At 54.3% G+C, this 12,538-nt stretch overlaps 1 protein-coding gene across 2 annotated transcripts in view; it reads left to right on the top strand.

Moving 5' to 3' along the window:
* The window catches only part of RPTOR (regulatory associated protein of MTOR, complex 1), a 383,851-nt gene extending 374,412 nt beyond the window's left edge, over nt 1–9,439 (top strand). For both annotated transcript variants that reach the window (XM_006869519.1, XM_006869518.1), the window contains 9 exons: nt 1,060–1,174; nt 1,649–1,773; nt 1,917–2,021; nt 5,092–5,198; nt 7,235–7,362; nt 8,101–8,187; nt 8,599–8,715; nt 8,920–9,049; nt 9,371–9,439. In XM_006869519.1, coding sequence (XP_006869581.1) covers nt 1,060–1,174; nt 1,649–1,773; nt 1,917–2,021; nt 5,092–5,198; nt 7,235–7,362; nt 8,101–8,187; nt 8,599–8,715; nt 8,920–9,049; nt 9,371–9,439 — 983 coding nt within the window. The remainder of the gene's footprint in view (nt 1–1,059; nt 1,175–1,648; nt 1,774–1,916; nt 2,022–5,091; nt 5,199–7,234; nt 7,363–8,100; nt 8,188–8,598; nt 8,716–8,919; nt 9,050–9,370) is intronic.
* Nucleotides 9,440–12,538: the final 3,099 nt, after the last annotated feature.

Genomic DNA, 12,538 nt, shown 5'->3' with positions numbered 1-12,538 from the left:
CAATATATAGGTGATAAATTATAGACTGTAGCATGTAGGTTATAATGTGTAGATTCTGGTATATAAATTATAATATGTAGATTACAATGTATAAACTCATGTAAACATTATAATGTGTAGATTATGATGTATAAATTGTTAATTATGTAGATTAAAATGTGTAGGTTACAATGTATAAATTATAATATGTAGATTACAATGTGTCAGCTATAATATATATGTTAAAATGTATCATTTGTAATATAGAGATCACAATGTGTTGGCTATAGTGTGTAGATTACAGTGTATAAATTGTAATATGGAGATTATAATATGTAGACTAATGTTTAGGTTATAATGTATAAATTATAATGTGTAGATTACAGTGTGTAGGTTACAGTGTATGATTTATAATATGGAGATCACAATGTATAGGCTACAATTTATAGGTTACAATGTGTAAATTATAATATGTAGATTACAATGCATAGATTACAATGTATAAATTACAGTGTGTAGATTACAATATGTAGGCTATAATGTATAGGTTACAGTGTATAAGTTATGTGTAGGCTGCAATGTATAATTTACAATGTATAAATTATGTAGGCTACAGTGTATAGGTTACAATGTATAAGTTGCAATGTGTCAATTACAATATGTAGGTCATTTTGTATAGATTATAATGTCTAATTGTAATATGTAGATCATAATGTGTAGGCTATAATATATAGGTTATAATGTATAAATTGTAACATGTAGATTACAGTTTATAGGCTACAATGTATGTGTTACAATGTATAAGTTGTAATGTGTGGGCTACACTGTGTAAGTATACTGGACCAGTTGATTGAAAACATCCTATGAGTCCAACTTCATGCTGGGAGCTGGGAGCAGGGATCCAAGCAAAGGCACAGAACCATGGTTGGGGAACTGCAGGCTCCCGAACGCTGCAGATCCCGCTGACTCCCCTCTACTCCCACAGCGCCACCCAGCCTTCAGATGCAAACGTGTGTTGAATGTTTTCTTTAAATCATAGCGGGCTGCTAGGTACATTCTTTCTTGTATCTCGCTTGGCAGGTATCACCCGACTGGATGACCAGATATTCCTCAACAGGAACCCCGGAGTCCCTTCAGTGGTCAAGTTCCACCCGTTCACACCATGTGTCGCCGTGGCCGACAAAGACAGCATCTGGTACACCTGTGCTTAACGGGGCTTCGTCTTGTTTGCAGCTAGCTTCCCAGGGTCCAGTCTTTCATGTGTTTGTCTGGTGTCTGGTCCTTCACCTTCTGTGTTGTCTCATACAGAAGGGTCTCAGGAATGTGTGGGGAAGTTCCCCTGCCCCTACTTTCTGTGTGTTGCTGGGCTCAGCGCTCCTGACGGTGTCAGAGTCTGGGCAGGGGGCTCGGGGCAGTTGCCTTGCATAGTGCAGCCTGCTCTGAAGTCTCTTACAGACGGAGCGTGCACACAGGGACCCACATCGAGTCTCTCTGTAGATGTGGTGTGTGATGGAAGAGTGTTTATTATGAGGCAGTGAGGCCCCAAGGGGAAAGCCAAGCTTTGTCCATAGCAGGCATCTCCCTGTGAGACTGAGAAGGTGCCCATGGGGTGGAGGGAGTTCTTCTCAAGCCGAGGCCAGTTCTCATCTACCACCTCGTGTCCCTGAAGCTTTTGGGACTGGGAGAAAGGGGAGAAGCTGGACTACTTCCACAACGGAAATCCTCGGTACACCCGGCTCACTGCCATGGAGTATCTGAATGGCCAAGACTGCTCGCTCCTGCTGACAGCCACAGGTGAGTGGGTTTACAGGGCCCAGGGGCCCCTAGCCCCCCAGATGCCAAGAGAAAACTCACTGACTGCCCCGTCACAGCCCACTCACCCATGGGCCTTGGCCTCCTACCACTCGGGGGTTCACGGTCACCCTCCCCCCTCCCAGATGATGGTGCCATCAGAGTCTGGAAGAACTTTGCTGATTTGGAGAAGAACCCAGAGATGGTGACTGCCTGGCAGGGGCTCTCAGACATGCTGCCTACCACACGAGGTAGGTCAGCCTCCTGGAAATCCCTCTAATGCCAGGCAACCACACTATGGGGGTGAGTGGGGGGCGCTCTGACTTGGCTGGCAGCTAGCTGTGTCTTGCTGAGAGCAGCATTGTGGTTGGTCCACACAGGGACCTGACCCCAGAGGGCCCTGCGGGCTCCTCAGGCCTTTTAGTATAAGCTTCTGTGAAGCAGGGGTGATCTGTCTGCCTGTGTTCTGTGGGGGCCACTCCCCAACCCCACCCACTGGGTACAACACTCCTCGCTCATTCTCCTGCTCGGGGTCATTGTCTCACTGCCCTGCAGACTGCCAGTCTGCTGACGTGCAGCAACCTCCCCTCAGACCCCAGGCCCCCAGGAGATGCCCTGCCTGCAGGAGCCAACTTTGGGGCAGCATCTCCCCACGTGGTCTACAAGCCTCCAGGGATCTCCTCCGATGGAAGTTAAATGTCCACCCCCACCACTGTCACTCTGGGGTGAGAGGCCCAGCAGTCCACTCAGTGTTGGCACTGCCATCCTGGCACTTGCAGGCCACCATCTATGGGGACACTGTCCACTGTCCCTCCCTGCAGATCCCACCATCCACTGAGGGCTTGTCCTTCCAGCTTGCTGAGTGGCCCCAGGAGGCATGAGTTGGGAAGGAGCTCAGGTGACACCTCCCACCCTCACTGCTGACTCCCAACACACAGGCTGCATTGTCTCTGGGGCATTCTGTATGCAAACAGAGGAGAAAGTCCAGCTCGTTCTGGAAGGCTCCTTGCTCCACATGACCTTGCCCACTGAGGAGCTTGTTGTGTTGTTGTTAAATGCCATCAAGTCAGTTCCGACTCATAGTGACACTGTACAGGCAGGGTTAGAGGAAGACCCCCAGTGAGATGGACGAGCCAAGTGGCATCATCAATGGGTTCAAGCATGGCAGTGATAGTGAGGTTGACCCGGGATCGGGCAGTGTTTCGTTCTGCTGTGCGTAAGGTTGCTATGAGTCGATACCGACTCGATGGCAGCTAACAACAACAACAACATAGGGTTTCCGAGGCTGTGCATCTTACTCTTTGTGGGAGCCTTCAGCTACAAATCCAGACAGAAGTCTGAGGCCCCTATGAAAACTGGCGAGGGGAACAGGGGTGGGGAGGGGCCGTGGTCTCAGCAGCCCTCTAAGATCAGGGACTGGAGTGAGCAAGAGGAGATGGATGCTGCTAGAAACGATGGTGCCCTGTGTGTCCACACCCCCTGAGCCCAGCATTCCCTGAAAGAACACTGGACTGCGAGCACACAGACTCCTCGGCTCAGGCTCCGAGAAGGCGTCTTTAAGAAGGCTCTGAGCCTGAGGTCTCGTGGGACCCCGGGTGCTGCACCTCCACAGGTGTATGAGCCCTCAGCTCCGCCCGCCCCCACCCCCCGCCCTCCTCACATCCTCCCTGTCGCTGTCTGACTCTGGGGAGTCTGTGGCCACTGGGATCCTCGTCCTCATCTGTGCCTGGTCACTTCCCCAGCAGTCCAGGCATAGAAAAGTCAGATTCTGCCCTGGACCGAGGCCGTGACAGCTGCTCAGCAGGGCCACGTCCATTAGGGGGTCCGCCCTGTGTACAGGCCCCTGGGAGTCCACCTGTTTGCCCGCCTAAACGAGCTTTCTCAGAATGTGAGGAAAAGCCTGTCTCCACGGAGAAATCGTGGATAACATCCATGGCTCTCAGGCCCCCAGCTGTCTCTGCCCTGGGGCACGCAGCGTTAAAATGGAGCCCCCAAATGTACACTCTGTAAGACCAGATGAGGCCAAGTCTGCTCCTACAGGCCTCACTAAACCAACACCGAGTCCCACTGAGCCCGTTGTGACCCAGCGACACTAGAAGGTAGAGTGGAACTGCTCCTAGGCCTTCCAACACAAACTGCCTCTTCTTTCTCCAGAGTGGCTGGGAGATTCAAACCACCAACCGCATGTTAGCAGCCCAACACTTAACCCTCAGCACCACGAGGGCTCCTGGATCCACACTAACCCTCCTGTAAATAGACTCCTGACCCTAACTAAACCTGCAGACCCCCAGCTGTGTACACCCTCAGCCTCTCGGAGCGCCGCACGCTGGTGTCAGTCAAGAGGGCACAGCCTCCGTGGGCAGCTTTCTCTGCCATCAGAATGACCTGGGTGTGTCCAGTGAGGTCAGAAACAAGGAGCCTAGTACATCTTGTCAGCTCTCACCAGCGTGTTTTACAACAAATTGTCACATCACGAAGTTCAAATGAGGGGAGCCAGGAAAAGGGACCCCAAAGTTCCACTTGATCATCATATCCATAAAAACCAAGTGTGGAGCCTAGTAGCACCGTAATGCAAGGAGAGAGAGCTGGGGTTCTTACCAGAGGCCTCCTCTCCGGAGGACCGTGTGCGGTGATTCCAGAGAGGCCAAAGGAAAGCCACAGTCCGTCTCCTCAGAGTGGTCCACTGAGCCCTGTCAGGCTCCACCCCCCACAAGGCTCTGCCCTTGGCCAGGATGTGGCCCGTGAGTGAGGAACAGGTCCCTCAGGGCCCTTTGAACTGGTCACCTGGTCAGGCAAGGCCCAGCCAAGGCATCGGGCAGCAACTACTTACTTTAGAATTTGGGGCTCTGGGGCCTAGGCACGGCACAGGGTCCCTATGGTTAAGCCATTGGAGGGCCAGCAGTCAACTGGTCCAGGGGTCCCCTCCACTGTGTAGCACCTGCTGAACCTCACGTTCCCCACCCAGCTTCATACAGCTGTGTGGAGTCTCGCCACCCAGCAGCCAGCTTCCCCATTGTTTGGGGAGCCGGGTTTCTGTTTGTGGGGAGGGAGGTTTGGCAGCCAATCATGACCGATATTTGCGCATGGTTAGTTGGTGGATCACTGAGTTATACACCTGATAAACGTTCACTTGACAAGTGTATGGTATGTTTTTTACAAAGAAAAGGTGAACAAACGCCTGAAGTCCTTATGCGCCCACGAGTCCTGAGTGTGGCCTCAGGTGTAGCCAGGGTCTAAAGGCAGCTCAGGATTCTGTTCTTGTCATTGCAAATGGATCCAACCCAGACAGCCCCAGGTGATACGGCGTCTGTCTGTCCACAGGAGCCGGGATGGTGGTGGACTGGGAGCAGGAGACTGGACTCCTCATGAGCTCTGGGGATGTACGCATCATCCGGATCTGGGACACGGACCGGGAGGTGAAGGTGCAGGTGAGATGCCGGCCCAGGTGGGGCACATAGGTGGGAGGTGAAGGTCAGGTAGCGGCTCCGGTACAGGTAAGGCCATTAGTATGTGTGTTGTGCATATACGCATATACTGTATATATATATACGTATGTATGTGTAGAGTGTATGTGTATGCGGGGGTATACAAGGAGGCATCCAGAAGTGTATGGGAAGATTCCATTATCTTTTCATTCTATTTTTCCATGAACGGTTTGAAGCCCCCTCATATGTGTGGAGTCTGTGTGTGTATGCGTATAGATGTGCGTGTAGTCTATATGTATGTGTATATGGATAGATGTGGCATTATAGGATCACTGGACAGTGAACCACAAGGTCAGCAGTTCAAACCCACCTGCTGCTCCTTGGAAAACCCTATACAGGGTCACTGTGCAATGCCTAGAACCAACTCAACAGTCCCTAACCACAACAATGTATAGGTATATGTGTGGTGTGTATGTGGGTTTGTATAGGTGTGTGTGTGGAGTGTGTGGAATGTGTACGGATCTGTAGTTTGTGTGTGGAATGTGTATGTATATGTGCAAAGTGTATATATGTGTACAGTATGTGCATATATGCATGGTGTGTTTATGTATAGGTGTATATGTGTACAGGTATGTGGGGGGTTACATGTGTACGTGTATGTATAGGTGCATATGTGAGGCATGTATGTGTGTATGGAGAGGTGTGTGTGTTTGTGGGTATTGTATGTATGTAGTTGTGTGTGCATGGATGTATATGTTTGGAGTGAAGTGTCTGTGGGACAAGTGTATGTGTGGTGTGTACATATGTTTAGTGTGTGGATTTTGTGTGCTATGGTTGAGTGTGAGTATATATCTGTTGTGTATGGACTGTACCTGTGTGTGGTGTGTGTATATGTGTTTGTCTCTAATATGTGATATATGCACGTATGCTCGTGGGGTGTGTATGTATGTATGTGTGTAAATCTGGTGTGAGTTCATGTGTGTGTATCTATTTGTGTGTGGAGTGTATTGTATGGGTGTGTGTATATGTGGTGTTTGAGGGTGTTCATGTGTGTACATCTGTTTATGTGTGTGGAGTGTATGTATGAGTGTGTGGATATACGTGTGGAGTGTATGTGTGTGTAGAGTGTTTATATCTGGTATGTGTGGTGTGTGCATGTGGCATATCTATGTGTGTGGAGTGTTCTGAGTGTGTGTACACGTGTGTGGTGTGTGCATGTGGGACGTCTGTATGTGTGTGGAGTGTTATGATACGTGTGTGATGTAGGCATGTCTATATTTGGAGTGTTCTGAGTGTGTGTACACGTGTGTGGTGTGTGCATGTGGGCATATCTGTATGTGGAGTGTTATGAGTGTATGTATATGTGTGTGGTATGTGCATGTATATGTCACTGAGGTCACCCATCTTGTTTCACACTTGCTCTCAGGGAAGCTCTTTTTCCGTCTGGGAGGGTCCCACGAGGGGTCCCTGTTACATGATTAAGATGCAGCTCCAGATGCAGACAGAGCCCTCACCTCAGTCAGTGAGCACCCCTCCCAGAATCACCCCAGCCCCACATGGCTTCAGGGGATGCTGAGGCTCACCGGGGGTCTGGGGTCCTCATTGCCCTGCACTGAATGAGTGCAGAGGAGGGTCCTTCACAGAGGCTCCAATTCCTCTTGGTCATCCTCACACTGCCTACACAGTGTCTCCGGAGGGAAGCATCTTGGTCCTTCAAGGCCCATCCAAGTCACAGCCCTTTGCTGATGTTTAGGGCCGCCAGGGGAACCAGGGATGGCTTATGAGCCGCAGAACGCCTTCTGGACCCATCTCTCCTCCAATTAGCAGTTTTAGAAAGACTAACAAGGCTGAGGGGGCTTGACCTGGCCTTGGAAGCCAGACTTCACTGGGCTGTTTGCTGCTGGGGAGCAGGGACAGGTTCCGAGCTCCACTACTTGTGGGGGCCTGTTGCAGCCAGCCCACCATTCACCCAGGAGCTTTGAGGGAGGATCAGCAAACCCACACAGGCCCTAAGGCCCCAGCCTTCCCTCGGCTCCTAGGACATCCCCACGGGCGCAGACAGCTGCGTGACCAGCCTGTCCTGTGACTCCCGCCGTTCCCTCATCGTGGCAGGCCTTGGTGACGGCTCCATCCGCGTCTACGACAGGAGGATGGCACTCAGTGAATGGTAACCCCTATCTCCACCTTCCAGGGCCATGATGTGCTGCCTTCTGACTTCCGGGGCAACAGGGAGCTTGCGGGGAGTGGGGAGGAATTCAGTGAAGAGGGGTCCCACCCACCAGCCCCAGTGAATGCAGGGCCCCTTAAGCTGTGTATGGACATGGGGGTGGGGTCTTGACCAGGTGTCCATTCCTTACCTAGAACCTAGCACGTTGGTAGGTGGGACACGTGACCTTTAGGGCAGAGAAGGGTAGGAGGGAGGACTCGGGCGGTGAAGCAAGTAGGTCTCCCACTGGTCAGCAACAACCAAGCAGGATGCACAGTCAGGAGCAGCCTGGTTGGGGCCAGGGTTGGGACACTTCCATGAGAACATGACTTCTGAAAGGACAAGCTCAATGGCCCAGGTCTGGTCAGGAACCCCAGTGCGTGTGGCACTCTTTGGTGAGGGGAAGCCCAGGATCCATAGACCCTCGTGGGCTGGGCTGGGCTTGAGAGCCGCAGCCTTGGGGTCCAGAAGGAGGGGACACGCCATGGGCTGAGTGTGGAGATAAGGGACGAGAACAGTGTCCCTGCACTGTGCGTCCACCCGACCTAGCTGTTCAGGAGCTGCCCTGCTGCAGACCAGAGGCCTGGGCTCCTTTACATCTTAGCATGGTGGCTTCCAAAAGCAGCTAGGTTCCAGGTGACAGCATGGGAGACAGAGGTGGCAGTGCTCCTGACCGCCTCCCACCCCCCACCCCCGCAGCCGCGTCATGACGTACCGAGAGCACACGGCCTGGGTGGTGAAGGCGTACCTGCAGAAGCGCCCGGAGGGTCACATCATGAGTGTCAGGTACTAGCTGCCCGAACATTCGGTTTTCTCATTTAGGGGCAGGGACAGAGGGTGGGGCACGTTGCCTGGCAACCTTCCAGACTTCCAGGGGCCTGGGAGGAGGAAGATGCATCAAGCAGACTGGTCACAGGGGACACGGGACCCCCAGCTGTCCCCACAAACTCCCTTGGCTGTTTGGTGACTGTCCTAAGAGCAGGGGTATTGATTGTCCCGTTAAAGGGACTGTCACAAAGGAACTTTGCTTCAAAGAGACATCGCTCCCTGGTTTTCATCTGAAAATAGTACAAACAACTCGCCCCTGGGGAGTCTGTATTCCTGATGGGGTATGGCCTGTGTAGCTCAGGACACTAGGGCGCTGGGCTGCACGCCATGGACGGGGCCGAGCCCACAGTCACTGTGTCCCTTCGACAGTGTCAACGGGGACGTGCGCTTCTTCGACCCTCGCATGCCAGAGTCAGTGAACGTTCTGCAGATTGTGAAAGGGCTCACGGCCCTGGACATCCACCCGCAGGCCAACCTCATTGCCTGGTAGGCGCCGCCCTGCTCCCCGCCACACCCTACCTTAGTTCCCCCTGGTCTCAGGCCCCTCTGAGGAGGTGCCCTGTGAGGCTGACCAGGGAGGAACAGCTGCCAGCCTTCCTATCAGGGACTGCAGGGCCTCTCCCATCCTTGGGGGCGGCGCCAGCCCCATCCAGACCCTAAAGCAACGTCTGTCCTCGTCTCCCTGCACAGCGGCTCAATGAACCAGTTCACAGCCATCTACAGTGGCAGCGGGGAGCTGGTGAACAACATCAAATACTACGACGGCTTCATGGGCCAGAGAGTCGGGGCCATCAGCTGCCTGGCCTTCCACCCACACTGGGTCTGTGCCCCGCCTGGGTTGCCATGGGGTGGGGAGAGCCGGGAGCTGGTTGTGAGACCCTCACCTTTCTCCCTCCCTTCTCAGAGGCCCTGGGACCAGGGGGTGTGGTTCTGTCACGGCTGCCCCTAGCTTTGCTGACTCACGTGGGCAGTGCTGGGGGCAGTGGACAGAGTCCAGGTGCACAATGAGACCAGTGATAGCCCCTCACACCTGCCCCCACCGTACACAGCTAGGGGCAAATGTAACCTCAGGGCCACTTGGGGCACTCCCTCACCCCCATTCTCTATCGGGGTGCCCTCTAACGCCCACACATTCTTACAGCCTCACCTGGCGGTTGGAAGCAATGATTACTACATCTCTGTATACTCGGTGGAGAAGCGCGTCAGGTAGCGGCCCCGGGCCGGCCAGCACTGCCCCACCGTGTACATAGAAGCCAGAGCCGGGGCAGGGCGCCCGCACATACTGCGCCCGGTCCTCACAGCTGCTGGCAGGAGGCGCACTCCGGCTCCGCTGGGACGCCCAGGAAGCCCAGGAAGGGAGGGTCGCCACTCGACAGACAGACAACTCGGTCCCTTGCCTGTCGTGGGTTTCTTCTGAGCCCTCTCGCAGAGCAGCAGGTGTGTCGTTCTCCATCGATGGAGTGCTGGCTGGAGGCGGGCGCCCCCACCTCCCCTGGCTGGCCAAGGCCCAGGGAGTGAGCGAGGAGAAGCTGCTGCCGTCCTGCGTGCTTGGGAGCCCCCAGCAGAAAGAAGTGGGAGACGAGACCAGAAGGAAGATGATCCGCTGCCCCCAGCCTTCTGTGCCCAGGGCCCCGAGTCCTTCCAGGCAGCCTAGCTCAGAGAGGTAGGCAGTGAGGGCCGGGGAAGCCCCCTCAGAGCCTCCTGGCAGGTGGGACCCACAGCCCTGGATGAACGAATAGGCAGGTCCTTGGCCACTCAGCCACTGAGCCACCTCACCCACAGCTGGCTTCTCCCTAAGACACTGTTCTTCTCACCAGACATGCTACATGTATGTGCAGGAACCACAGTCCTTCACCCGGGTCCACACACACATATCCATGCATGTCCAGGGCCCACAGTCCCCTCCTGGTCCATCATACGTGTGCACACACAGGCAGGTACCAGATCTCTTCCACATGTGCACAGGTATGTGCAAGCACATGCCATGGCCCCCACCCCGCATGCACATACGTGCTGCTACCAAGGCTCAGCTAGACCCCCTCCCCAGTAACTGTGGGTCAATGACAGGTTACCTGCCTGGGTGATGGTCCCCAGCCCTGTCCCCGCATTCCACAGTCTGCCACGCAAAAGAGCTCCCTAATGGTTGCTTTAGCGAGTCTTGGGGGACACCTGTAAGGGTGAATGTGTGTTGTGGGGGGTCCATGCATTGTACATGGGTGCCCAGCCATGTGCATATATGTGAGCACATGCGTGTGTCTGTCAGTAAGTGGGTGTGCACGTGAATGCGTGAATGTATTCATGCCAGGATGTGGGTGTGCGTGCAAGTGGATGCGTGTGGATGTGGTTGTGCTGGTGCATGTGTGAGTGTGTGTCTGTGGTGCGAGTGTGTGTACGCACGTGTGAGCCGAGGGGAGTTGTGTGCTGGCTGATACCCCAGGAGGGATTAGAGCCCTCGGCTGAGCGCCTGTAGACCACAGTGCTTTGAAAACAACCCCACAATGATGACACTTTGAACCACATTATTCTCCATTTCTCTTTGGGAATCACGATTGCTCAGAAGGCAGGTGTGGGGTGGCCTCACTGACTGCCGGTAAAGGGCCCATTGACAGTGGACTTGTGATGACAGGTGTGAAGTCTGTGCCCCGCTGTCTGCTGCTGGGGGGTGAGGGGCATGCTGCTGTGGCCTGGGTGTCTGGGTTGGGGCTGGGCAGCCTACCCTAGGAATCAGAGCCTCAAGGGACCCCAGGGTTCCCGGCAGGGCCCTAACTTGGCCTGCCTGCTGTCAGCGTGTGAAAATCCCCCACACCCTTGGGGTGGCCTAGACCCTTCTAGAAGCTTAGCCCCACCCACAGACACTGACCCTCCCCTCTAGTAGCTAACTCACAGACCCTAACCTCGTGCGCACCTGTTTGTTTTGAGACAAAACCATCCCTGCAAATGGCAGGCGGCACATGGGGGAGATCCCCCACCTTGGCCGCCTCTGCCCACTGCCCACTTGACCCCTGGTCCGCCCCAGAGCCCTGGGGGACCATGTGGGTGGGTGTTGGCAGGGCTGATGCAAAAACTCAATCATGAAATCCACCAGGCAAGAGAGCCCCACCCAAAGGCTCCTTGTCACTATTTATTGCCCACGATGCACATGGAGAGCCTTTGGGACAGATGGGACCGGGACGGCAGTGAGCGCAAATAATAAGCTATCAATAAACGCAGAAGCAGAGAGGACTGGCTGGGCTCTCTGTCTGTCCCAACAGGTGTGTCCACCTGACCACCAAGGTTTCTGGGGGGTGAGGGTGGCCTGCACTCCAACAGGACCGGGCATGCGGGAGGGTGGGAGGCCAGGGTGCACAATCCTCTTGAGCGCACAGCCAGGGTCTGGCTGGGGGCCCAGCAGGACACGGGGTTGGGAAGGTTAATGGGAACTCAGATCCCGCACACATTCAGTCTCTACCACGAGCAGCACAGGAGGCCCCGGTGTCCACAAGCCTGCCTCCTTCTGGATGCTCCAGGGGAGGGCCCTGTCCTGTCCTGTCCTAGCTGCCTCTCATCCACAGGCAGCACATGGGGGAGGTCCCCCACCTTAAGGTGCTCCCTTCACCACAAACCTGAAAGCTTGTGATTTGAAGCCACCCAGTGGCTCTGAGGGAAGATGACGTGGCGGTCTGGTCTGATCCATCCAGAAAACCCAGTGCAGCCCTTCTCTGACACACAACATCTCCATGAGTCGGAACTGATCCCAAGGCTGTGGGTTTGTGGATTTGTGGCAACTGTAGATCTACCCTATAGTCCAGAACGACCTAGCACCCTTTCTTCTCCTTGTCACGTCACCAAACCTCTTCAGGGTTCTGGATGGACACTGACCTTCCCTTGGACACCCACCAAGAAGAACCCACAAAGCTGGGTAGGGGGAAAGGGGCGCCCTTGAAGCAGGACCGAGGCTGTGGCGGTAGATAGATGAAGCAGCTCCAGGCTCCAGGCACAGAATCCCTAATCCTTAGACTGGCGGCTCCAAAGCCACAGGCCTGGGAGGGGAGGGGGAAGGTTGTCATGGAAACCGGAGGACTCATCCTGAGTACCAACCAGGTTTGTTTCAGATGAAGATGCCTGGGACAATGAGATTCTTCCAATAATGTCAGCTCTTCTGTCACCAGGACCCAGGACAAATCACCTGTGTGAGAACACAGGGTGCTCCTGCCCCGCCCCCCCCGCCCGTCCCTCATTGTTGTTGTTGTTGTTAAGTGCCATCGAGTCGGGTCCGACCCATAGCGACCCTGTACAGGGTTTCCGAGGGTGTAAATCTTTACGGGAGTAG

Source organism: Chrysochloris asiatica, unplaced genomic scaffold (assembly GCF_000296735.1).
Source record: "Chrysochloris asiatica unplaced genomic scaffold, ChrAsi1.0 scaffold00132, whole genome shotgun sequence".
NCBI classification, from domain to species: domain Eukaryota; kingdom Metazoa; phylum Chordata; class Mammalia; order Afrosoricida; family Chrysochloridae; genus Chrysochloris; species Chrysochloris asiatica.
This window is presented reverse-complemented; position numbering and strand designations above follow the sequence as displayed.